The 25,370-nt window shown below is 40.2% G+C and overlaps 1 protein-coding gene across 5 annotated transcripts in view; it reads left to right on the top strand.

Annotated features, from left to right (window-relative positions):
- Positions 1 to 247: 247 nt before the first annotated feature.
- Positions 248 to 25,370, top strand: part of Twsg1 (twisted gastrulation BMP signaling modulator 1) — a 50,301-nt gene continuing 25,178 nt past the window's right edge. Inside the window, exons 1-4 of one of the 5 annotated variants that reach the window (XM_090353522.1) lie at positions 259 to 290; positions 1,048 to 1,080; positions 2,015 to 2,124; positions 2,254 to 2,411. In XM_090353522.1, coding sequence (XP_090209648.1) covers positions 2,292 to 2,411 — 120 coding nt within the window. In that variant the 5' untranslated portion in view covers positions 259 to 290; positions 1,048 to 1,080; positions 2,015 to 2,124; positions 2,254 to 2,291. Of the gene's footprint in view, positions 480 to 1,047; positions 1,081 to 2,014; positions 2,125 to 2,253; positions 2,412 to 25,370 lie in introns of all 5 variants that reach the window. The other 4 variants (XM_090353521.1, XM_090353523.1, XM_090353524.1 and 1 more) reach the window with 4 other exon arrangements.

Here is a 25,370-nt window from a genome sequence, read left to right as displayed (position 1 = left end):
ACACGTTTTAGTAAGCTCGTCATCCTTAGCAGCCTCAACACTGAACAGAGAAGATGTAGACAGTCTGACAGGGATTTGCCAGAGCCTGAGCAGAGAAAAGCACGCAGGAAAAGGCATGCACATGCCCAGTTAGTCTAGGAGGAGTGCAAGTGGGAAGGCGCTGGCCCCAGGCCAGCCTGGCCTCACAGAGGAGCCAGGGGCGGCGCTCCGGCGGGAGGCGGGGCCGACCTGCAGCGCCCCCTGGCGGGAGTTGGCAGTAACGGAGTCCGGGCAAGAAGGCCGGAGCTGAGGTGAGGCGCGAGCGGGAGCGGCCCGGGGACAGCGGGAGGCCCTGTTTTCTCCTGGGTGCCCAAGACTCGCGGGTGCTGCGCCCAGGGCCCGGCGGAGGGGCGGCCTGCCTCTCTCGTACTGCCGCTGCGGCGAGCCCTAGGCTCGGCCGACCACCTGGGGACCGGGAGCCTCACGGTGCCGCGGCCACGGTGAGCGGAACGGGCCGGTGTGGGGCGGTGGCCTCCACGGCCTGGGAGAGTTGGAGCGCCCCCCGCGCTCGGGCCTCTGAGGGCCAGGCCGCAGTGGGTCCTCCGGGGCTGCCGGAAGCCCGGGCCCCGGGCTCGCTGAGGATGAAGCGGGACGGCGCCGCCCTGTGGTCCGGCCTCCGCTGGCCGCCTCACGCGGGGCCCGCGGTGTCCGCGGCTGCCAGCTGGCGGAAGGCCCCGGCTCCGACCGCCGAGACAAAGGGCCGTTTCTGCTAACTCTGCCCGCGCCCCGCGCTGGGACCCGGGTCACTAGCCCGGGATGCCCAGAGGTGGGTGCTGACACTCGCCGCCTGCTGTGGAGAAAGCCCTCAAGTAACTGTCCCGGCCTCGGCTGGCAGCGTGGCTACTTGATTTTTGCTTTCCTTCCCAGAAAGTGTGAGAGTAAGCCTAATGTGTTGAACACTCAAGAAGACAGCTGTGATGGGGGTGGGGGTCCCCACTCTTCGGACTGCTAGGAGGAAAACTACTTCTGGACAAACCAGTTTTTCGAATGCCTGTTTTGTCTCCCCAGATATTTCCTGGTGGCCTTCAGAAACCATCTTTGGTATGTGGGGTTAAATGAATGAGAAAATTGGGTTGGTTGCCAGCCGTCTTTTGGGAATGTCTTGTGTGCTTCGAAATTCAGTCATACCCCATACAAGGCCCTTTATTCTAGTCATGTTCTGTACTCTCCCCTCGATTGGACTTCGGAATACGTAAGACTGTGATCATCAGGGCATCACAAACTTATCTTCCATCCCTCTGTCATCAGTATTTATTTTAATAGGTCATACTTTGGGAATATGTTTTAACACCAAGAAGTTACGTGCTTTTTTTTTTTTTTTTTAAGTTTATTCATGTTGGCTTGTTTAACCTTTGTCAGAATTTGTGCTGCCTTTTAAACTTTTCTTTTGGATTGTTAAAGCCTGTAGTTCTTTTTTTTTTTTCTTTTTTTAAGAAGCTGTGATCTTAACAGAAAAAAAATCTTCCTGTCCCCTTTGTTATAGGCTTAACTGTTTAAGGAGTTAAGGAGTCTACATCTTTCTTTAAGCAACCTGATTCTGTTGAAATAAATCGAGATAACTATAAATAGTTTCCCTATACAACTTAGTTTTGGTTCAGAGTTTTATGGATTGGGTCTGAGTTGCAATTCAAGATTCAAGCTCCAGCAACATACACACACACACACACACACACAAGAATATAACAAATTAAGCCCTCCTTTAAAATGATACAATGTTAATAATTTTATGTTGATTTAATGCTAATACATTAGATCTAAAATTAAAGTTGAATAGTAGTGGTTCCGTGATATGCTCACTGTTTTCACAGTCCCCTCTTCTGAGTAAATTCAGTAATCAATATCTTCGAAGGAGGCCAGGCACTTGTGGCTCACACCTGTAATCCTAGCTACTCAGGAGGCTGAGATATGAGAATCACAGTTCAAAGCCAGCTCAGGCACAAAAAATCCATAAGACTCATCTCCAATTCACCACCAGAAAACCATAAGTGGTGCTGTGGCTCAGAGTGTTAGAGCACTACCCTTGAACTAAAGAGCTCAGAGACAGCAAGCATCCAGGGTCAAAAGATCTTTGAAAGTGTCCATCAGGTAACTTAATATTTGAATGTTTTCTCTTTCATTTAGAATATTTAAATGATTTTTGTATTTTACCCTACCACTTACCTTCAAATAAAGTTGTTTTTGTTTTTGTTTTTTTCTATTTGTTTGTTTGTGTAGCTTTCTGGAGGGAGATACCATCAGCTTCTTGAAGAATCATGAAGTCACACTATGTTGTACTTCCTCTAGCCTTCCTGACATTCCTGATGTGGCTCCCTATGTCACTGAGCTGTAACAAAGCACTCTGTGCTAGTGATGTGAGCAAATGTCTCATTCAGGTAGGACTAAGAGAACTTTTATTAAAATACATTGTAGAGAAGATAATAGTATAGAGATACAAAAAACAAATGTGAACAAATATAAAGTCTAATGCATAGTGAACTCTGGATTTTTACCCCTATAGTTAATCTTGAGTATAAGTAAAGTCAGATTCAAGAAGCTATTTCAATACTGAGTATAGTGTCCTGTTTTAGAAATAAGCTATCACAAGGTAATGTGCACTCTCTTCCAATGATCAAGATAAGCCTACTAAGCTACCACTCTTTTTGTTCTGGAGAATTAGCTGAGGATAAGTAATTTAACTTGGTTTATATAGCTAGTGAGTAGCTGTAAAATTTGTTGTTTTACTCCAAAGACTTTCCCAATGACTATGTTTGTTACTGCTCTTCATAAGGTTTTAATAACTACTGGTAAATTTTTTTCCAGATTATTTATATATAGATAGATAGATGAGATATTTTAGGGAGGGGATCCAAGACTGAGTGGAATAATTGTTTATGTTGTACATTGTGCCCGAGGGTAATTTTATACAGTATTTTTACTGCACTTGAATTTTGGTTACAAAACTCATCTTATGAAGTCAAATACGGAATTTTCTACTTGTTATGTCAGATCTTAAGAAGTTTTGAATTTTTGATCATTTCATATTTGGTTTTACATTCGATTTCACATTTTCATTTTAGAGATGTTCAACCTATATTATCATTGTATATAAAGTATGAGTCAGCTTACTGACTGCGATCCTCACTTGAAAGTAATTGCATGTATGTGCTAGAGTGCTAGAGTAATAATTAGGGGTTTTTTTTGTGGGGGGCGTGTCATGGGACTTGAACTTGGCCTGGGCACTGTCCTGAGCTACTGCCCTACCCTTAAGCTAAGACCAACTTTTCCCGTTTTCTAGAGATTAACTGGAGATAAGAGTGTCAGGTCCTTTTGTGCCCGGGGCTGGCTTTGAACCTTGATCCTCACATTTCAGCCTCCTAAGTAGCTAGGATTACAGGCATGAGCCACGTCACCGGCAATAATTAGTTTTATAAATCAGAGACATTTTGTGTACTTCTGGCATTTTGGTTCTAATTATTGATATCCTAGGGCTAAACATGCTGGTACATACTTACAATTGCAACTACTTGAAGTAGAGGCAGAAGGATTGCCATTGAAGGACAGCTCATGCAAAATCTAACAAGATCGTATCTCAAAAACAAGCTGGTATAGCTGAACACTTGTATAAACCAGCTACCTGGGAAGGAGAGGTAGGATTACCATCTGAGATTGGCTCTCAAAAGAGAGAGAGAGAGAGAGAGAGAGACCCTTCCTGAAGACAAACTAAAAAGACTCTCCTAGTTTAGTCCCTAGGAATGCTACAATAAGCAAATAAATCAATTAAATTTCTAGTTGCTCCAGGCACTGGTGGTTGAGGTCTGAGGATCATGGTTCAAGACCAGTGTAGGCAGAAAAGTCTTTGATACTCTTATCTTCAATTAACCACCAGAGAACCAGAAGTGGCACTATGGTTTAAAATGATAGAGTGCTAGCCTTGAGTAAAAGAGCTCAGGGACAGCCCCCAGGCCCTGAGTGCAACTACCACAACTGACCAAAATAAATAAATTCTAGTTTCTCCCCTTTCATTCTCAGATAAGCTTTATTTATTGCATTTCAAAATACCTAGAGAAATTTGTTGGTTGTTTTTTAATTTTTTTTATTAAAAGGCTTTATTAAATTAGAAACATAAACATAACTACATAGACATAAAAACCTATGACTCTATAGATATAATGTTTTATTTCATAAATTAATATGTATCTATGATATACAAACCCTTAGCCTAATTTTGATTATGTTCTAAAAACCGAGTGCCAGTGATTGTATATAGAAATTCCGTTTTTGAACACTCGTTTGTTAAACATGGCATTTGAAATATGATGTAAAAAATCTGTGTTAATAAAATCTTTTTTTTAATTTTTTATTAAAGACTTTACTAACATTGATTTTTACATCATATTTCAAATGCCATGTTTAACAAACAAATATTCAAGAAGGGAATGTCTGTATACAATCACTGGTGCATAAATTTTATAACTATTAAAATTAAGCTGGGGTTTGTTTCTATGTCAGAGATACATATTAATCTATGTAATAACACATTATAGCTATAGAGTATATTTCCCGTCATAGATTTTTATGTCTATGTAGTCATGTTTATATCTCCAAGACCATGTCCATAACCTTGGGTACCAGAATATTGAGTCATCGTTCTTGTTTGGATCTAATATCCACATATTAAGGATACCAGGCACCTTTCATTCTTTTGGTCTTATCTCACTCAACATGATTCGATCTAGTTTCATCCACTTCCCAGTGAATGCCATTATTTTATCTTGTCTGTTGGCTATGTAGAATTCCATTGTATATATTCCACATTTTTTTGTGTCTATTCATCTGCAGTAGGGCATCTGGATTGTTTCCATTGCCTGGCTATTGTGAATAGTGCAGAGATGAACATGGCTGATCAGGCATCCTTAAGGTATCCTGGGCTATGATGCTCAGGGAAGATGCCCAGGAGTGGTATGGTGGGATTATAAGGAAGGTCTATTTTCAAGTTTTTAAGAAACTTCCAAACTGCCTTCCAGAGTGGCTGAACTCATTTACATTCCCATCAGCAGTGCAGTAGGGCTCCTCTTTCTCCACAACCCCACCAGCATTTGTCATTGTCTGAGGTCAGAATATTGGCCATTCTAATTGGGGTAAAGTGGTATCTTAGAGTTGTTTTTATTTGCATTTCCTTTATGACCATAGATGATGAACATTTTCTCATTTTTTTTGCCATTCTTGTCTCTGATAGGTCTCTCTTTAGTTCCCTTGCCCATGTAGTGATTAATTTGTTGGATTTAGGGGAATTAGTTTCTTGAGTTCCCTGTAGATATTGGATATTAAGCATTTGTTTGATGTATTATTGGTAAATATCGTTTCCGAGTTGGTTGGCTGTTTTTCTACTTTAGTAGCTATGCTTTTGTCTGTGCAGAAACTTTTTATTTTTAGGTAGTCCCATTTATTGAATCTCTCGCCAATCTATTGTGACCCTGGGATTTTGTTCAGGAATCTTTTGCCTGTGCCTATGAGTTCCAATGTCTTTCATACTCTATTATGTAACAGTTTCATGGTTTCCGGTCTGACATTGAGGTCTTTAATCCACTTGTGCATGGCAAAAGGCTAGGATCAATTTTTAGTTTTCTGCATGTGGCTGCCCGGTTTTGCCGGCACCAATAACTGAAGAGGCTGTGTTTACTCCACTGTATATCTCTGGCTCCTTTGTTGAGTATAAGTTGGCTATAGGTATGTGGTTTTATTTCTGGATCTTCTATTCTGTTCCATTGATTTTATGCTCTATTTTTGTGCCCATACCATGCGATTTTTGTTATGGCTCTATCATAGAGTTTGAAGTCTGGTATTGTAATACCACCTGCATTGCTCTTTTTGCCTAGAATTTCACTGGCTCTTCTAGGTCTTTTCTTGTTCCATATGAACCTTTGGATTGTATCTTCTATTTCAGTAAAGAATGTCTTTGGGATTTTGATGGGGATTGCATTGAATTTGTATATCTTGGCAGCATGGCCATTTTCACAATGTTGATTCTCCCTATCCATGAGTATGGAATGTCTTTTCATTTCCTGGTATCTTCTTTGATTACTTTCTTTAGGTTTTTGTAGTTTTCATTAAATAATTCCTTTACATCTTTGGTTAGGTTAATTCCTAAATATTCTATTCTTTGGGGAGGCTATTCCAAATGGGACCATTTTCTTGTATTGTTGGCATACAAAAAGGCTACTGACTTTTGAAGGTTTATTTTGTATCCTGACACTTTGCCAAAGTGGTTTATTAGTTCTAAGAGTTTGGGAGTGGAAGTTATTGGGTCATTCAGGTATAAGATCATGTCATCTGTGAATAGGGATACTTTAATTTCTTATTTTCCTATGTGGATCCCTTTGATGTCCTTCCTTGCCTTATTGCTGTGGCTAAGGGTTCCAGTACTATATTGAAGAGAAGTGGAGAGAGTGGGCATCCCTGTCTAGTTCCTGATTTTTAAGGTAAATGGTTCCAGTCTTTGTTCATTTAGTATAATACTGGTTGTAGGTTTGTCATATATGGCTTTAATTATTTTAAGGAATGTACCTCTTATTCCTGTTTTCTCTAGTGCTTTCAACATGAATGGATGTTGTATTTTGTCAAATGCCTCCTAGGCGTCCAGAGAAATTATCATAGATTCTTACCTTTATCTCTTTTGATATGATGTATTACATTTATTGATTTGCGAATGTTAAACCAGCCTTGCATCTATGGGATGAAGCCTACTTGATCGTAGTGTATAATTTTTTAAATTTGTTTCTGGATTCTGTTGGTTATTATTTTATTGAGGAGCTTTGTGTCTGTTCATCAGAGTTCTCTTTTTTTTTGTTAGTCTTTCACTGGTTTGGGGATGAGTGTGATATTAGCTTCATGAGTTTGGGATGGCCCCCTCTGCTTCTATTTCTCAGAAGAGTTACGAGAGTATAGGTATTAGTTCATCTTTGAAAGTCTTGTAGAATTCCAAAAATGAAAACATCTGGACCTGGGCTCTTTTTGGTTGGCATTTCCCTGATTGCTTCCGCACTCTCATTGTATGAAATCGGTTTGTTCAGTTGACTTATCTCCTCTTGGTTCAATGTGTTTATTTTTAAAAATCATCCATTTCTACTAGATTTTCCTGTTTCTTTGAATATAGGCCCTGGTAGTACTTATTCATAATGGACTGAATTTCTTGGATATCAGAAGTGGTTGTTCCCATAGGGGCTCTAATCTTTTTTATTTGAGTCTCCCCTCTCCTTTTTTTGATTAATCTTGCTAGAAGGTCTGTCAATTTTGATGATTCTTTTGAAGAACCAACTTTTTGATTTATTAATTTTATGTTTAGTATATCTTATTTCAGTCTCAGATATTTCTAATTTTATTTCTGTTATTTGTGTCCTTCTAGTTGTTTTAGAGTTAACTTTTTCTTGCTCCTCTAGGTGCTTTAATTGCTTCTTCAGATTATTTACATGAGTTTCTTCTGTCGTTTTTATATGGGTTCTTAGTGTGATACATTTGCTCCTTAGGACTACTTTTGCTGTGTCCCATAAGTTCCTTTGTGATGTATCTTGATTGTCATTACATTCAAGAAAGTTTTGAATTTCTTCTTTGATTTGTTCTATAACCCAGGAGTTATTCAGAAGTGTGTTTTTCAACCTCCATATATTTGGCTGGCTTTTACCCTTTACTGTGTTGTTTAGAACCAGTCTGATTCCGCTGTGATCAGATAGAATGCAAGGTATTATATCAGTCCTCTTCTATCAACTTAGGTTCTTTGTGTGTTCTGTGGGTTGCTGAGTAAAATGTATAGTGTATTGTCATTGGATAGAAGACTCTGTGTATATCTGTTAAGCCCAACTGGACTATGGTGTCATTGAACTCAAAGATTTCTTTGCTTATCTTTTGCTTGGCTGTTCTGTCCTTTGGTGAGACTGGCGTATTGAAATCTCGTGTCCTGTAACTATGAGAGTTTGCTTGACACACTTAGGTGCTCCCATGTTGGGGGAGTAAATGTTTAAACTAATATTCTGGTTATAAATTGACCCCTTTACTAATATGTAGTGGCCCTCTTTATCTTAATGTACTGATTCTACCAAGAAGTTAATTTTGTCAGATATTAAGATTGCTACTCCTGCTTTTTTGAATGGTGCGCTGGAGTGGAAAACTCTGTTCCCTTCCTTCACTTGGAGTTTGTTTCTGTCTTTGGCAGTAGGATGGGTCTCTTGGAATTAGTAAATTGATGGGTCTTGTTTTCTAAACCAGTCTGCTGTTCTGTGTTTTCTGATTGGGTTGTTTAGCCCATTCACATTTAGGGTATATATGGAGAAGTGGTTAGTGTCCTTTGTCATTATTAATTTTTCCTGCTGTGTTTCTTTTTTTTTTCTCCACTTTGTGCTTACTGATTTATAGGTGATAGCTTCTTGATGGGAATTCCTGCTCTTCTCCTCTTTGCTCTTGATTATTCAATATTTTTGTAGTGCATAAATTCATATAATTTCTCTTTGGAATGAATTTTTTTTTTGCCAGTCCTGGGCTTAAGCCCAGGGCCTGAGCACTGTCCTTGGATTTTTCTCAAGGCTAGCACTCTACCACTTGAGCCTCAGCACCACTTCTGGCTTTTTCTAAGTTTGTGGTACCGAGGAATCGAACCCGGGTCTTCGTGCATGCTAGGCAAGCACTCTACCACTAGGCCAAACTCCCGGCCCCGGAATGAAATATTTTTGTTTCTCCTCAAATGTAAATGCTAGTTTTGCTGGATATATCAGTCTGGGTTGGCACTTGTTGGTCTTCAGGGAATGAATGACATTGTTCCAAGCTCTTCTTGCGTTTAAGGTTTGCGTGGAGAGGTCTGTAGTGATTCTAATTTTTTTTCCATTGTAGTATAGTCCTTTCTTTGTTTTTGCAGTGGTTTTAAATTTTTTCTACAGATATTCTCAAGCACAAATAGAAATGTAACGAACCACTTTTTAGCCGTTGGAATAATTGCCAATGCATGGCTGCCTTCATTTCATGTATAGGTTAATACACCATCCAGCTCTGTTTTAGTCCAGGGGAATTCTTGATTCTATTGCATCCATTAGTCCAATTTTTACCTCTAATAAGAATTCCTTAACAAATAACTATTAGACCAATATAATGTTTTTCAAATTTCCCAGTAATTATTCAGTCATCTCATTATATACATGGAAATTTTTTTCTTGCCAGTCCTGGATCTTGAACTCAGGGCCTGAGCACTGTCCTTGGACTTTCTCAAGGGTAGAGCTCTACCAGTTGAGCCACAGCACCACTTCTGGATTTTTCTAAGGGTCTTCATGCATGCTAGGCAAGCACTCTACCACTAGGCCAAACTCCCAAATCCCCCATGGAAATTTTAAGAGCATGTCTGTCAAGGCTTATGCAGGCCTCAGCATATATTGCCATGAAGCCCAGTCCTGTGCTGTGGTTTCATGGGGACACTGCTACTTCCCAGCTTATTGTTGCTTCACTTTTCATCATTAAAAGAAATGTGTCTAGTATGGTGGCTCACACTTGTAGTGCTAATATTTGCAAGACAGAGATTGGGAAAATTATGGTTTAAGGTCAGCCAAGCAAGAAGTTCATGAGACCTTATCTCTTCTCGGTTCAATGTGGGCAGCCTATGTTTATTTAAAAAATCATCCATTTCTACTAAATTTTCCTATTTCTTTGAATATAAGCCCTGGAAGTACTTATTCATAATGGACTGAGAAAGCCCAAGGACAGCACCCCTGCTCTGTGTTTAAGCCACAGGACTGACAAAAAAAAAAAAAAAAAAACAAGTTCATGAGGCCTTTCATCTTAACTGGCTATTATGGTACAAACCTGTCATCCCAGCTACATGAAGAGTAAATAGGAAGATTTTAGTCCAAACTGACTAAATATGAGCTCCTATTTAAAAACTAAAAGCAAAAAGGCATGGCTCAAGTGGAAGAGTGCCTATATACCAAATTCCAGGTTCTGAGTTGAAATCCTAGTACCACCAACAAATAAGTAAATAAATATAAAGACTCAGCAAGATGCTGAATGGAAAATAAGGAATTATGATTCCAAGGCAGCCTATTTGTAAAAGCTTTCAAGACCCCTTCTCAAGCAAGGGCTGAATTGGGTAGCATACATTTGTTATCTTAACTATGAACAGGAAACCTAAAATAAGTAGATCACAGCCAAGACACGTGCCTGGTCAGAAAATCTCAGCCAGGCTCTGGTAGCTCATGTCTGTAATCCTAGCTACTCAAGAGGCTGAAATCTGAGGATCACGGTGTCAAGCCAGCCCAGACAGCAAATTTCTCTTAAAACCCTTATTGCCCATACATTACTCAAAAGAGCTGTAAGTGGCACTGTGGCTCAAGTGGTAGGGCACTAGCCTTACCCACAAAGAGGCCCAGGGAAGGTGCCCAGGGCCCTGAGTTCAAGCCCTAGGACCAGAATAAAAAAATCTCATAGCATTTGTTGTATTCATATTTCCATAGAAATTCAGTTAAGCCTCAAGCTCTTTTCTTGACTCAAGTTCTTCCATTATTTCCAGTAATTAAAAATGATACTTTATTTTAAATTCTTTGTTAAGGGGGATTTCACAGAAACCTTTAAGGCTAATAGTAACTTCTGTCCAAGATCGTTTGGTACAGAAAATGAAAAAAGGGAAGAGAGGGAAAGAGGGGGAAAAAAAACACCTTTGTAGTTTGAAAATACTTTAAACTCACAAAATATATAAAGAATTCTCAGTGTAAAACGTGGAAACTATATGAAATTTCACCTAACGTAAAAAGCAAGAACTTCTTTTTTCTCTGATTCATGGATGTTGATGCTTTACACCAGAGCCAGAAAGTATCAAACTCTTCACTTCATTAAGAGCTTGAATTTAGAGGCTTTTTTTGTTCATTTATTCACAAAACATATTAGACATTGAAGCAAAATGTGATGAGTTGCACTCTTTAGCTGGTGTTGTGGACTCCAGAGCTTTAGTAAGTTACTTCATATTCTAAGCTTGAGTTTCTTTTTGTTTCTCTATGAATTGCCATCCAACCCCAAGTCAGTGAGTGAAAATGTTTTGCTCACAAATTTGTCATTTGAGCAGGCCTTCATGGGATTGCTCATTTACAGTCCATACAGAATTAGCTAGGGTAGGTTGGAAGCTAGGACTGGAATTATCGGAAGCAATACTCTATGCTAGAACTTTCTGTGATGATGGAAAAGATCTTTATATGTCCTGTCGAATTCAGTAGCTACATGTGACATTGAGCCCCTTAAAGTGTGCAACTGGAATATAGATTTGTGAATGTATTTAGTTTTAATTTATTTAAATTTCAACAACTAGCTGTGTGGTGACTCACATCTATAATCCTAACTACTCAGGAGGCTGAGATCTGAGAATCTCTAGGTTCAAAGCCAATGTGGGCAGAAAAGACCTAGAGACTCTTATCTCTAGTTAATCACTAAAAAACAGAAGTGTGGCTGTGGCTCCAGGGGTGGGGCAGTAGCCTTAAGCTGAAGAGCTCAGGGACAGGACCCAGGCCCAGAGGTCAAACCCAATGACCCCCCCACACACACACACAAAAGCAACTACATATGACTAGTGGTTTTGAAATTCTGAAGGCTCATTGGTAAATTTAATACCTGAATAAAGAAGATTCTTGAGGCATACCTCTCCCTGCCACTCTTCTTTTCTCTCATCCTTATTTTTTCCTGTTTCTTACTCTGTGTAGATGGATGGGAGCTGACCTTTCTGTCTTCTGTTCCTTCCTTTCCTTTCTTTCCTTTCTCTCTTTTCCATCTTCCTGTCTTCTCTCTCATCTGTCTGTATGATTTTCCAAGAAGGCAACTTCAAACTAACTAGGTTTCTTACATGTTGGCGCTGAGTTCCTAAAATTCCCATGTGACAGCTAGGAAATCTGTTTTTCAGTGTTTGTTTATGGTTGATGTTTATTTTTTTCAGTACTGGGGATTGAACTCAGCCTGCACAAACCTCCATTGTTATTATTATTGTTGTTATTGTTATTTGTCAGTCCTGGGGCTTGAACTCAGGGCCTGGGCACTGTCCCTCACCTGCTTTTGCTCAAGGCTAGCAAAAGGCTATCACCTGAGTCTACAACCTGAGCCACAGTATCACTTCCTGCCTTTTCTGTGCATGTGGTACCGAGGCATCAAATCCAGGGCTTCAGTAAAAACCACTCTACCACTAAACCACATTCCCAACCCTTAAACTGAATTATTTTTGACAGCTCACTTTAGAATTTAGGTTGTCGGGGTTCGGGAGAGGGAAATGGGGACCAAGACATATGAAAGGTTATCAATGTATGGGAATTAATGCACCTTCTATCTGGCAAATATCATGTAACCCTTCTATTAATTACAATAAAAATATATGAAAAAAATTTTAAAAAAAGAATTTAGGTTGTCACTTCCAACTTTAGAATTATACTGTCCTGTGTCATAGAACTACCTGGAGACATAGGACACATGAGCCCACCTGTTGATAGGGAGGTGACATTGTCTGCCATATCTTAACTGGCCATATAATAGGTCATCTCATTTTCTTTATAGTTCTGGACAGGTCTGAAGAACTTAAAAAATAGGAGTATTAAGGGGCTGGGAGTTTGGCCTAGTGGTAGAGTGCTTCCCTAGCATATGCACAAAGACCCAGGTTTGATTCCCTGGTACCACATACAGGGAAAAAGCCGGAAGTAGTGCTGAGGCTCAAGTGGTAGAGCCCTGGCCTTGAGAAAGTCGAAGGACAGTGCTCAGGCCCTGAGCTCAAGCCCATAGCTGGCAAAAAAAAAAAACAAACAAACAAAAAAATAAGAATATTAAATTGTAAAATTGTTAGAAGAATAAGTAGCCTAGTCACATTGTGAAATGTTTACTGTCAAGGGCATGTGTGGGTCCTTTCATTATTGTACTGAGTCCTTAGGGATAGGTGAGTTTTGAGGCTAAGACTGACAAAAAAATTACACATGTGTAAGTATTTATTCAAAATATATGTATGTATATGTGTAATTTCTTACTAGAACTCTGACCATTAAAATCTAAGATGAGCCCTCTATTTTATACATATATGTGCATATATATTATACATAAATATATTCTTTGAGGATTTGTTTTCGAGAGATTCAATTTTTTTAGCTGTATATATATATATATATATATATTTTAGATATGAGGCCTTTGTCTGTTGTATGGCTAGTGAAGATCTTCTCCCACTCTGTGGGAGAAGACATAACTTGCTAGTTATGTCCTTTGCCATACAGAAGCTCTGCAGTTTTTTAATGCAGTCCTGTTTGTCCACAAATTTGTTTTGTTTCTGGGTCTTTATTAAGTAAATTTCAACCAATGCAAAGAGACCTAGTGTATCTCCTATTCTTTCTTTTAAAGTTTCCAGGATATCTGCTTTTACCTCAAGGTCTTTGATCCACTTGAAGTTAATCCTGGTGCAGGGTAACATAGAAGAATACAACTTTAGTTTTCTGTAGGTGTTTAACCAGTTCTACCAGCATCACTTTTTGAAGAGACAGGAGGTCCTAATTTCAAACCCTAACATACAAAAAAAAGTTGAAATTGAATCCTATGACTCAGCTACTTGAGTTGAGAAGAAAAGATTGGGGAATCATAGTACAAGGCTAACTTGGGCAAAAGAGAAATTCACAAGACTCGATCCCAGGCAATGCTCAGTCCAGCGGCCTGTACCTATCATCCCCAGTGACAAAAGAAAGCATAAAAGTTACAGAATTAAGCAAAAATCCTCCCCACACCAAAAAAAAAAAAAGTTTAGGCAACTTTAATGCTTCATTTTTTTTTTTTTTTTTTTTTTGCGGGGAAAGGAACATTTGGGAGTCATGGTATCCCAATCTAGCCCAGGCTGGCCTGGAATTTCTGATCCTTTTTCCTCAACCCTTCATGTACAGAATTTCAATAATGTATCACCATACTTGGTTCTTTTTTTTTTTTTTTGTCAGTCATGGGGCTTGAACTCTGGGCCTGTGCATTATATCTCAGCTCTTCAGCTCAAGGCTAGTGTTCTACCACTTGAACCACAGCACTACTTCTGGTTTTCTGGTGGTTAATTGAGGTAAGAGTCTCGTGGACTTTTGTACCCTGGCTGACTTTGAGCTGTGATCCTCAGATCTCAGCCTCCTGAGTAGCTAGGATTATAGGTGTGAGCCACCAGTACCTGTTTCATACTTGTTGGGGTTTTATTCCACCTTTATTCTAATTTTTTTATATTTCTGTGATTATGTTATTTTTTAATTTTTATTTTGTTGTTGGAACGATGTACAGAGAGGTTGCAGTTACATTCAGCAGATAGTGGGTACATTACTTCTTGAACATTGTTACACCTTCCCATATATTTTTCCCACTTACCTTCCCCCACCACCTCCCGCTTATCTTGTCTTTCTTACTTTCCCATTTTGAAATACACAAATAAACATATATACAATATACCAAGTACCAAATTCAGATACAGTAACAACATGAGATAAACCTTAAGGGGAAAAGAAGGAAGAAGAAATAGCTTCACATAGTACACTAAGAACAATAATCACAAAGATAAACCTCTTGTTTCTATATCCTGGAGTTCATTTAGCTTAGTCTCATCCTATATGTACATATGTACATAGCTTTTGAGCTATTATGATCTCCTGCTAGGAGAATCCTAAACATATATTGTTACAAATTAGAGAAATCATGGAGCCTATGTTTCTTTGGGTCTAGCTTACTTCACTTAATATGATTTTTTTTCCAAGTCTTTCCATTTCCTTACAAAATGGGGCAATGTCATTCTTTCTGATGGCATCATAGAATTCCATTGTGTATAATTACCATATCTTCATGATCCATTCATAATACTGAGGGGCATCTGGGTTGGTTCCATTTGGTGAATAATGCTGTGATGAACATAGTTGTGCTGGTAGGTTTAGTATGGCCTTGTTTCTGGATATTTGGGTAAATGCCCAGAAGTGGGATTACTGGGTCATAAAGGAGCTCTATGTTTAGTTTTTTGAGGTACCTCCATACTGCTTTCCAGAGACATTGGCCAAGTTTACATTTCCACCAACAGTGTATTAGCCATCCCTTCTGACCATATCCCCACCAGCATCTGCTGTTATTAGAGTTCTTGATAATGGCCATTCTAACTGGGGTGAGGTGGAATCTCAAAGTTGTTTTAATTTACATTTCCTTTATGGCCAGAGATGTGGAGCATTTATTTCTTCCTGTGTCTATAGGCCATTCTTATTTCCTCTTCAGGGAAGTCTTTTAGTCTTTAGCCCACCTTTTAATGGGATAGTTGTTTCTTTGAGGGTTTGTTTTTGGAAGGTATAATTTCTTGAGCTGTAGGTATATTTTAGATATAAGCCCCTTATCTATTGTATGGCAACAAGGGATATTTATCTTACTGGCTATGTCCTTTACCGTAAAGAAGCTCTGCAGGATAATGCAGTCCCATTTGTCCAAACTTTGATTTGTTGTATTTCTTTTTTTGCCAGTCCTGGGGACTGAACCCACTTGAGCCACAGCACCATTTCCGGCTTTTTCTATGTATGTGGTACCAAGGAATCAAACGTGGGTCTTGTGCATATTAGGCAAGCACTCTACCACTAGGCCAAACTCTCAGTCCTGATTTGTTGTGTTTCTGGGCCTTTATTAAGAAAGTTTTGACCTGTGTCAAGGAGCCCACATGTGTCTCCTATTTCTTCCCGTAAAATTTACATGGTATCTGCTTTTATCTCAAACTCTTTGATCCCTTTGGAGTTGATTCTGGTGCAGGAAGACCGATAAGGATCCAACTTTACTTTTCTACATGTGTTTAGCCAGTTCTGCCAGCACCATTTGTTGAAGAGGCTATCTTTCTTCCAGCCAATATTCTTGGCTCCTTTACAAAGATTAGGTGGCCATAGGTTTCACAGTTGGTTTTTAAAGCTTTCTTAATTACAGTTAACTAAAAATTAACTTTTTCTTCCTTTCTCTATTAATGCAAACTAATTCCACATTAATCTTTTCTTACATTTATCTTGATGATATAGATGGAGACAGATTTTCTCTGCAAGACAGTAAATGCACATCTGAAATATCAAGTTCATTTCAACATAGTGTCTAGTGAGTATCACTGCTAAATTAGTTCATCTTTTGTCCCACAACTTCTGTGCTCCCATTTCTCTTCCTCAAATCAGATAAACTTATATATAAGACAAACAGTACAGAAATCAAAAACAGTGACTGAAGGGCAACAAAAGCAAAAATTTAAAAAAAAAGAACATTAAAAAGTAAAATTAAAAAGCCCTTTTGTTTCAGTTTCTTGGAGTTCATTTAGATAAGCATCACTTTTTTGTCTGTGGCTTATTTTTTTTCTTTTTTTCTTTTTTTTTTTTTTTTTTTTTGCCAGTCCTGGGCTTGAGCTCAGGGCCTGAGCACTGTCCTTGGACTTTCTCAAGGCTAGAGCTCTACCACTTGAGCCTGAGCACCACTTCCGGCTTTTTTCTATGTATGTGGTACTGAGGAATCGAACCTGGGTCTTCATGCATGCTAGGCAAGCACTTTAACCACTAGGCCAAACTCCCGGCCCTAATATATTTTTTATTGTAATTAATAGAAGGGTTACATGATATTTGCAGATAAATGTAGATAAGCATCATTTTATATGATCATATGCACATAGCTCTTACACATAACTATTGAGTCCTTGTAATCCTCTCCTAAGAATATCTTCTTTTGATCTCACTGTATTAATGTTTAGAGTCCTATTTATTAATTTATCATGTCCAAGTGTAATTTGCCTTTTATTCCACTTGATTTACTTGTAGCTACATAGGCACATTCTAATTATTTCAATTGAGGGAAATCATGCATCCTATGTTTCTTTGGGTCTGGCTTGCTTCACTTAATATAATTTTTTCCAAGTCTTTCCATTTCCTTACAAATGGGGCAATGTCATTCTTTCTGATGGAAGCACCAAATTCCATTGTGTATATATACACCACGTTTCTTGATCCATTTGTCTACTAAGAGTCATCTGGGTTGATGCCATACCTTAGCTATTATAAACAATGATATGGTTTAGCTATGGTAAACAATACGTAAAGAACATGGTTGGGCTGTTGGCTTTAGTGTAACCTGATTTGTGGTCAGTTGGATAAATGCCTAGGAGTAGGATTGCTAGGTTAGGGGAGTTCTAGGTCTAGTCTATATCTGCTTTCCAAAGTGGTTGAACAAGTTTATATTTCCACCAACAGCATAATATCATCCCCTTTTGTCCACATCCCCAACAGCATCTATTGTTAGTTTTCGTGGTATTTGCCATTTTAACTGGGATGAGGTGGAATCTCAGAGTTGTTTTGATTTGCATTTCTTTTATTGCCAGAGATGTTGAACATCTCTTTATGTGTCTATTGACCATTCTTCTTCTAAGAAGTCTTTAGCCCTTGTATTGATTGGGTTGTTGAGTTTTTAAGCATTGATTTTGAGGAGGTTAATGTTTTGAGCTCTAAAAATATTTTAGAAATAAGGTTCATGTCTGATGCATAAATAGTAAAGATCTTTCCAAATTTATAAATAAAAATAAATAAAATACTTTCTACCCCAAAATTCAGGGGAGACATAGTAAAGAAAGTACTCAGCTGTATCCTGTTATACAGAATGCTCTTACTATTTTACTATAGCCTCTTCAAGACTTTAATTCATATTTATGTGTGTGTTCGTGTGTGCATGTGTGTGTGCATGCTTGCATCCAAGTATTGGAGCTTGAACTCAGGACCTGGGTACTGTCTCTTAGCTTTTTCACTCAAGATTGGTGCTTTAATACTTGAGCCACAGCTCCACTTCTGGCTTTTTGGTGATTAATTGGAGATAAGAGTCTCTCAGACTTCCCTGTCTGGGTTGGCTTCAAATTGTGATCCACAGATCTCAACTTCCTGATTAGCTAAGATTACAGATATGAGCTACTAGAGCTCAGCTTATTTAAATGATTTTTTCATAAGTATATTGTTTACAAACTTTTGTGTTTTACATTTTGTACCAATATTATATTTCTTTGTAAAAGAAAAGTGTGTTAATTTACTAAAGCTGTTTTAGTTTAAAAATCAAATAGAGAAATGCTTTTTCAGAGTTAGAATAGTCTTCATGTATTCTTTAACCTTTTTTTTTTTTTTTTTGCTAGTCGAGGGGCCTGAACTCAGGGCCTGAGCACTCTCCTTGGACTCTTTTCAAGGCTAGAGCTGTACCACTTGAGCCATGGCACCACTTCCAGCTTTTTTCTATGTATGTGGTACCTAGGAATGGAACCCATGGAACCTGGGTCTTCATGCATGCTAGGCAAGCACTTTACCACTAGGACAAATTCCCAGCCCTTCTTTGATCTTTTAATTCCAGCATTTAAATTTGTGATTTTCAATTCAGGTGTTTTGGTTTTGGGTTTGGGTTTGGGTTTTTTTTTTTTGCCAGTTCTGGGCTTGGGCTCAGGGCCTGAGCACTATTCTTGAGCAATCTCAAGACTAGAGCTCTACCACTTGAACCACAGCACCACTCTGGCTTCTTTTATGTATGTGGTACCAGGGAATCGAACCCGGATCTTCATGCCGTTGTACCCGAACTCCTGGGACCCCGAAAGAACCACCAGAGGCCGAGGCCAAAGCAAAGGGGCAAGGGTCGTTTATTACGAATTTGAACCCGGACCTCCGAGTACTTGTTGCCAAGTGACGCTGAGAAATCCCGAGCAAAGATTTTACACAGCTTTTATAATCATGTACAGACAAGTTACAGATACAGGCTCATGATTGGATAACATTTAGTTTGACATTTAGTTTGATTCATAAGTATATTTCTGATTGTTTTGGGTGTAGGTGATTAACTGTTGGGTCCTAGTGACCACTGGACCCTGTAAACAGGCCAGTTACTGGAATTTATGTACATTAATTGTGTTCCTGGAATAGATGTTTACCATGACCACTGGATCCTAAAGTTTTTTTACTTCCCAGAACAAGGTGGGAGCAAGGTGGGCCTAGAAGGGGGTTTCTTAGCTTATCCTCCTTCATTCCTCCCTCTCACATGGTACTTTCAGATCCAATCTTGGATCTAGCTTTATAAACTGGAACAATCTCACAATTCCTGGCCACATAGGGACTGATACTGTGTTTTTAATACCATAAGCTGAACAGTGTTAATTTTATCCTTAACAAAAGTGACTAACTTATTGATTATACGAGGACCTACAATCACGGCCAGTATTAGCAAGAGCAATGGGCCAAATCACAAAGATCAAACTCTAACTCCGGCCACCATGTGGAGGGTGTTGCTTCCTCCCTGGTTGTGCTATTGATAACTTGCCCATTTATAGGGTTTACAATGGCCCACGTGATGCGCTGGGGCTGATGTGGGTTGGTAGTGGCAGTAAGTAAATTAAAATGCAGAAGTGGAAACATTTAAGCCCAAAAGCAAGTGGTAAAGGGTTGCTCTTAGTCTGATTAATCTTCCAGGACGTCTTTTTCGCTGAGGGCTCAACCAGGTCCGGAAACGGGTCCACTGGCTTGACACGGGTGTGATGGATCCAAGAGGCCACTCGGTCTGCTTTGAGAGCGGTGGGCATTGTCAAAATGATCTGGAAGGGTCCTTTCCACTGTGGTTCCAAGGTATCCTGTTGGTGGCATTTTACAAGCACTCAGTTGCCTGGTGGGAGGCGGGCCCATCTCATATGGGAAGTGGCCTGCCAAGCATTATTTCATAGGGGGTGCATCCTAGCTTAAAGGGGGAATTACGGGCTCCATACAGAGCATAGGGGAGAAGAGCCACCCAGTTTGTGCCAGTCTCCATGGTCAATTTAGTCAAGGTCTCCTTTAATGTTCTATTTATTCTTTCCACCTGTCCTGAACTTTGGGGTCTGTAGGCACAATGTAATTTCCAATATGCCCCAAGTATGGAAGCCAATCCCTGACCTACCTTCGAGACAAATGCAGGTGCATTGTCTGAGCCTATCATCACTGGAAAACCATTCCTGGGTAGGATGTCTCCCAATATCTTCTTGGCCACCAGCTGCGCTGTCTTGCTCTTAGTGGGCAAGGCCTCTGCTCAGCCTGAAAAGTATCTACAAAACCTAGCAAGTATTTATAGCCATATTTCCCTGGCTTTACCTCAGTAAAGTCAACTTTCCAATAGGCTCCTGGCTTGTCACCTCACCGCCTTGTCCTTGGTTTTGCAGATTTCTTCCTGCGTTGGTGAGCTGGCAAACCCAGCAACTTGCAACAGTTTGATCAATCTTGTTTGGCATTCTCTTAATTTATAGTCCGGTTTGTCTTATTAAGTCCTGCATCCTCCTGGTGCTCAAATGAGGGCTGAGGTGGATTCTCTGCAACACCTTGTCCCCTAACTTCTCGGGAGTCTCTCCACCACCCCTCAACAGGCTGTGCCATAGGTAGTTTCCCAATCCATTGTAAGTCCTCCTCAGTGTACTCGGGGTTGGTGGTAAGTCCCTGGGCCCCGGATCGGGGAGGTGAAGAGAGCTAGAATCTCTTCCTTATTTTTGATAGTCTTTTCTTCAGCTCTGATGAGGCCCCTCTCTCTGTATAGAGACTACTGCAGCCCTTGCATACCTCTGGCCTTGGTGCATATAGCTGCCCCCATCGGTGAACCAGACAATCTCCATATCTAGCAGAGGCTGATATGCAAATTCTTTTTCTGTGCACTTGGGCCAGGATCTCAGCACAGTCATGGAGTGGGGCTGCTAAGTCTGGATCAGGTAGCGGGGAGGCAGGGTTTGAGGGCGGTTGGAGGCTGGAAGAGAATCTTGAGGGGGTTTAACAATAGTCCTTGATAATGAGTGAGTGAGCCGGGCATTACTCCACCTGCCATCCTTTCTGTGGCTCTTTTCTGTCTTTCTTCTGGATCGTCTCTATTGTTAAAAACTCTCTGGGCAATTTTTACTAGACCTTGAATACTTTTTTTTCTTCCAGGTCTTCTAGTTTCTGTAACTTTCTCTTAATGTCTGGGGCTGCTTGATTTACAAGGGACATAACTACAGCTGCCTGATTCCCAGGGGCCTCTGGATCCATGGGGGTGAACTGCCTAAAGGCTTCCATTAGTCTCTCTAAATACCCCGAGGGAGTTTCTGTCTTACCTTGAAGGACAGCATCTACCTTGGCCAAGTTAGTGGGCAGCAACCCGGAGACCCACCATTAGAGTCTGGAGATAAACTAGTAGCCTTCCCCTAATGCCTCTGGGCTAAACAAGATACAATGTTTACAATGTAAACAACTGCTTTACAATACCAGGTTTTTATTTTTATTTATTTATTTATTTATTTATTTTTGCCAGTCCTGGGCTTAAGCTCAGGGCCTGAGCACTGTCCTTGGATTTTTCTCAAGGCTAGAGCTCTACCACTTGAGCCTCAGCACCACTTCCGGCTTTTTCTAAGTATGTGGTACCAAGGAATTGAACCCAGGTCTTCGTGCATGCTAGGCGAGCACTCTACCTCTAGGCCAAACTCCCAGCCCCAATACCAGATTTTTAAAATGCAGATTTCAGGATCTTTAGAAAAATACTTCTTACCAGTTCCTCTTTAAAATAATCCAATAATCCTTTGAGACACTGAAAACATTCAACCCTAATACTTTTCTTGAAGTTTAAACTTAGATTTACCCAATTGCCTTTGTGTTTTAAATATGTGCTCATCCATTGTTTTACATAGCATGCTAACAATTTAACCTTGAATATGTTCACTCACACCCATTCACACACATTTATACTCAAAGATTTTAAAGTGCGCAAAACTAATATTGGCTATTCATTTTCCAGAAGCTTTAGTGTCAAGAGAGTTTTGCCAATTTTACTCTTGCAGGTCAGAACCAGGTTCAAAACAAAACTTTTTGCAAGGAACTTAGTTGAAGTTATTATCTGGTGGGAATTTTCCAGTGCCAGATCTAGCCCACCTAGAGCATGACTCTAGTCATTTTCCCAATCTCGACTAGGCCATCTCACATGACAGTTTACAGGACCAAATTTAAACCCAGGGGAACCAGGACTGATGCCTGTGTCCTGCCACCAATTGTCTCCAGATTGTGCAGCTGAGTGGGAGGAGCCATACCAGGCTCCAGACCTATATAGGCTGAAGCTTTTTCAAATGTTTAGTGACAAGGACACAAAAAAACAAGAATCCATAAAAACATCTGACAGAACATTTAGGACTGGTACCAGACAAAACAAAAACATCTAACACAGAAGCAGAGACCTTTAAGTAAACTCCAAATTTACTCTTTAGAACCTTTAAAATGTTGCAAGACCAAGTCTAGGTTAACAGTAAGGAATTTGACCAGGGTGGCCGGATCATCCTGGTAAGAAAATTTTCACCCTAACCTTCCGAATTGTGGGGAGGCTGAAGGTGCCCTCTGGGGGCGAAGGGGTACTCTGAGCCTGACCCATCTCAGCAGGAACAGCGCCCAAACTGAAAAAGAAACTAAAAGAGAAACAGCAAAGACCAAGAGGAGTCCTCTCCTCAGGGGCTGCTGCCGCCACACTCTCCCCCTCCTCCTGCTCTAGGCAGCAGCGGCTTGGGGGTGGGGGGTGCAACAGTGAATAGCTCCATTTAAGGAGCCCTGAGTATCCTGCAGAGTGTAAGCTAGTTTGTGCTCAAATTAAGTCTTTCCCTTCCCTGCTCTCCCTGGTCACTCAGGGAAACATCAGCCAGATGTAAACCTTCAAGATTTTAGCTGTTGCAGTTAACGTGACACAAGACATTCAACAGGACAGAACATTTAAACAAACAACAGAAACAACATATGCATGCACATGCACGTCCAGAAGGGAACTGTTAGACAGAGGGGCAGTCACAGCACGGCCGTCCTAACAGCAGTTCCCCAACACAGCCTGGGATGGATTATCAGACAGCTGAACGGTCTCAGCACGGCCGTCCTAACAATAGCCCCCCAGAAGGGCGCAGGGGACGTCTCCCACTGGCCCTGTTGGTTGTCCTTTAGCGTGTCCACCAGGACTTCTTGCCAACCAACCCAGAACCTGCAGGCAACCCAGAATAACAGACAATACAGACAATACACAGAGACGAACCAGACCAGGCGTCTGAGTGGGCTTGGGGGTTCCCGGCCAATGCACCAAATGTTGTACCTGAACTCCTGGGACCCCGAAAGAACCACCAGAGGCCGAGGCCAAAGCAAAGGGGCAAGGGTCGTTTATTACGAGTTTGAACCCGGACCTCCGAGTACTTGTTGCCAAGTGACGCTGAGAAATCCCGAGCAAAGATTTTACACAGCTTTTATAATCATGTACAAACAAGTTATAGCTACAGGCTCATGATTGGATAACATTTAGTTTGATCTTTAGTTTGATTCATAAGTATATTTCTGATTGTTTTGGGTGTAGGTGATTAACTGTTGGGTCCTGGTGACCACTGGACCCTGTAAACAGGCCAGTTACTGGAATTTATGTACATTAATTGTGTTCCTGGAATAGATGTTTACCATGACCACTGGACCCTAAAGTTTTTTTACTTCCCAGAACAAGGTGGGAGCAAGGTGGGCCTAGAGGGGGGTTTCTTAGCTTGTCCTCCTTCAATGTATGCCAGGCAAGCACTCTACCACTAGGCCAAACTCCCAGCCTTTTTTTCCTTTTCTTTTTTTTTTTCTTTTTTTTTTTTTTTGCCAGTCTGAGCTTGAGCCCAGGGCCTGAACACTGTTCTTGGGCTTTCTCAAGGCTAGATGTCTCTACCACTTGAGCCTGAGTACCATTTTTGGCTTTTTTTCTATGTATGTGGTTCCTACGAATCAAATCTGGGTCTTCATGCATGCTAGGCAAGCACTCTACCACTAGGCCAAACTCCTGGCCCCAATTTAGGTTTATTTTAAAATTTAAAAATAATGAAAAAAACCTGTAGTATTGTAATGACATGAGATATTCTGTGATTTTCCAAAACTTATTTTTTTGTTAATGAGAGAGTGTCACTATATATCCTAGGATGCCCTTAAACTCAATATTCATTAATTCATTTGGGTACCACACTCTGTAATGGAAAATCCAGCAGAATACATCCCTCTTTATGACGAAGCAAGTAAGAATCCATCTTCTGGGCTAGGAGTTCAAAACAAATCCAAGTTATCCGCTGCCTTTACAAGACAACACTGTTATGTCACTGATGTTTGCTTATTTTACAGAAGTGCTAACAACTATCTCTGCTCATGGCAACATTCAGGGAATATCAGTAATTGATACTTGTTGTGCCCTGAGACGGGGTCCCCAAAGAAAACCACCAAAATGCAAAAGCAAGGTTTATTGCAGGTTACAAGCCAGGCAGGGAACTCATCCACGTGTACCCCAATGCAGTGAAGCAGTGAGGTTGGGGGAGGAGCCTTTGATCAGTGTTTACACAGTCTTTTTGAAGGCAAAAATCACAGATTGTTGAGTGAGATAAGACAGGGATTAGGGAGCTTCCCAGGCTGGTGGAAACTGAGGGGAAGTTCTCATGCTGGTTGGGTCCCATTCAACTGTCAGAGAGTAGTTTTATGGCTTGGGGAACAAATGCTATATGTGCAATTCTAATTTTGACACAAAATAGGTTAGTTCCTGGAGCTTATGGACACCTGTGTGAACAATGGCTGACTAGGGTTCAGAAGTTCCTGTTTGTGCAGCCTCTGGGTCCTTGGAGATTTTTCGAATTAGAGTTTTCTTTTTATTCTGCTTACTGAAGGGAAATAATTTTGGGTCTGGGGGTAGTTATTTTTCATCTCTACAATACTGATAATTATAATATAAATAATATATAATATATATTATAATATAAATAAAATTCTCTCTCAAGTTATTAGCTTCCTTCTCTGACCTGGATATTTAGTAAGCCACACAAAACATGTCAGCTGATAATCTAGTCATAGTCTTAGATAATATTTCTTCTAAGCAATTTATTTGCATAGAATATTAAGATGTTAATTATATAGAAGATTTGTCTCTACAATTAACTGGTTAAACCAAAATTTTTCTTCCTGCTAAGCTGTTCATTTTATTTAAGCTTTATAATTAGCTTGCCAAGTACTCCTTTTTTTTTTATTCTCCCTTCCAGTCCTGGGGCTTGAAGTCAGGACCTGGATTCTGTCCATGGACACTTTTTGCTCAAAGCTAGTTCTCTGCCACTTGACCCACAGCGCCACTTCCAGCTTTTTCTGAGTATGCCGGGAAATCGAACCCAGGGCTTCGTGCATGCTAGGTGAGCATGCTACCATTAGGCCACACTCCCAGCCCTCTTTAGGCACTCTTGTTAGTAGAGGACAGCCGCAAGGCATAAATTTAAAGTTTTCTGTTCTGCTTAACTTTAATTTTTTTTTCAATTACAAATATTGGACAATTTGACCAACAAGCTT

The sequence above is a fragment of the Megascapheus bottae genome, chromosome 19, assembly GCF_031878675.1.
Source record: "Megascapheus bottae isolate mThoBot1 chromosome 19, mThoBot2.hap1, whole genome shotgun sequence".
Taxonomy (NCBI): Eukaryota; Metazoa; Chordata; class Mammalia; order Rodentia; family Geomyidae; genus Megascapheus; species Megascapheus bottae.
Note: the sequence above shows the minus strand (reverse complement) of the source record. Positions and strands in the feature narration are given on the sequence as shown.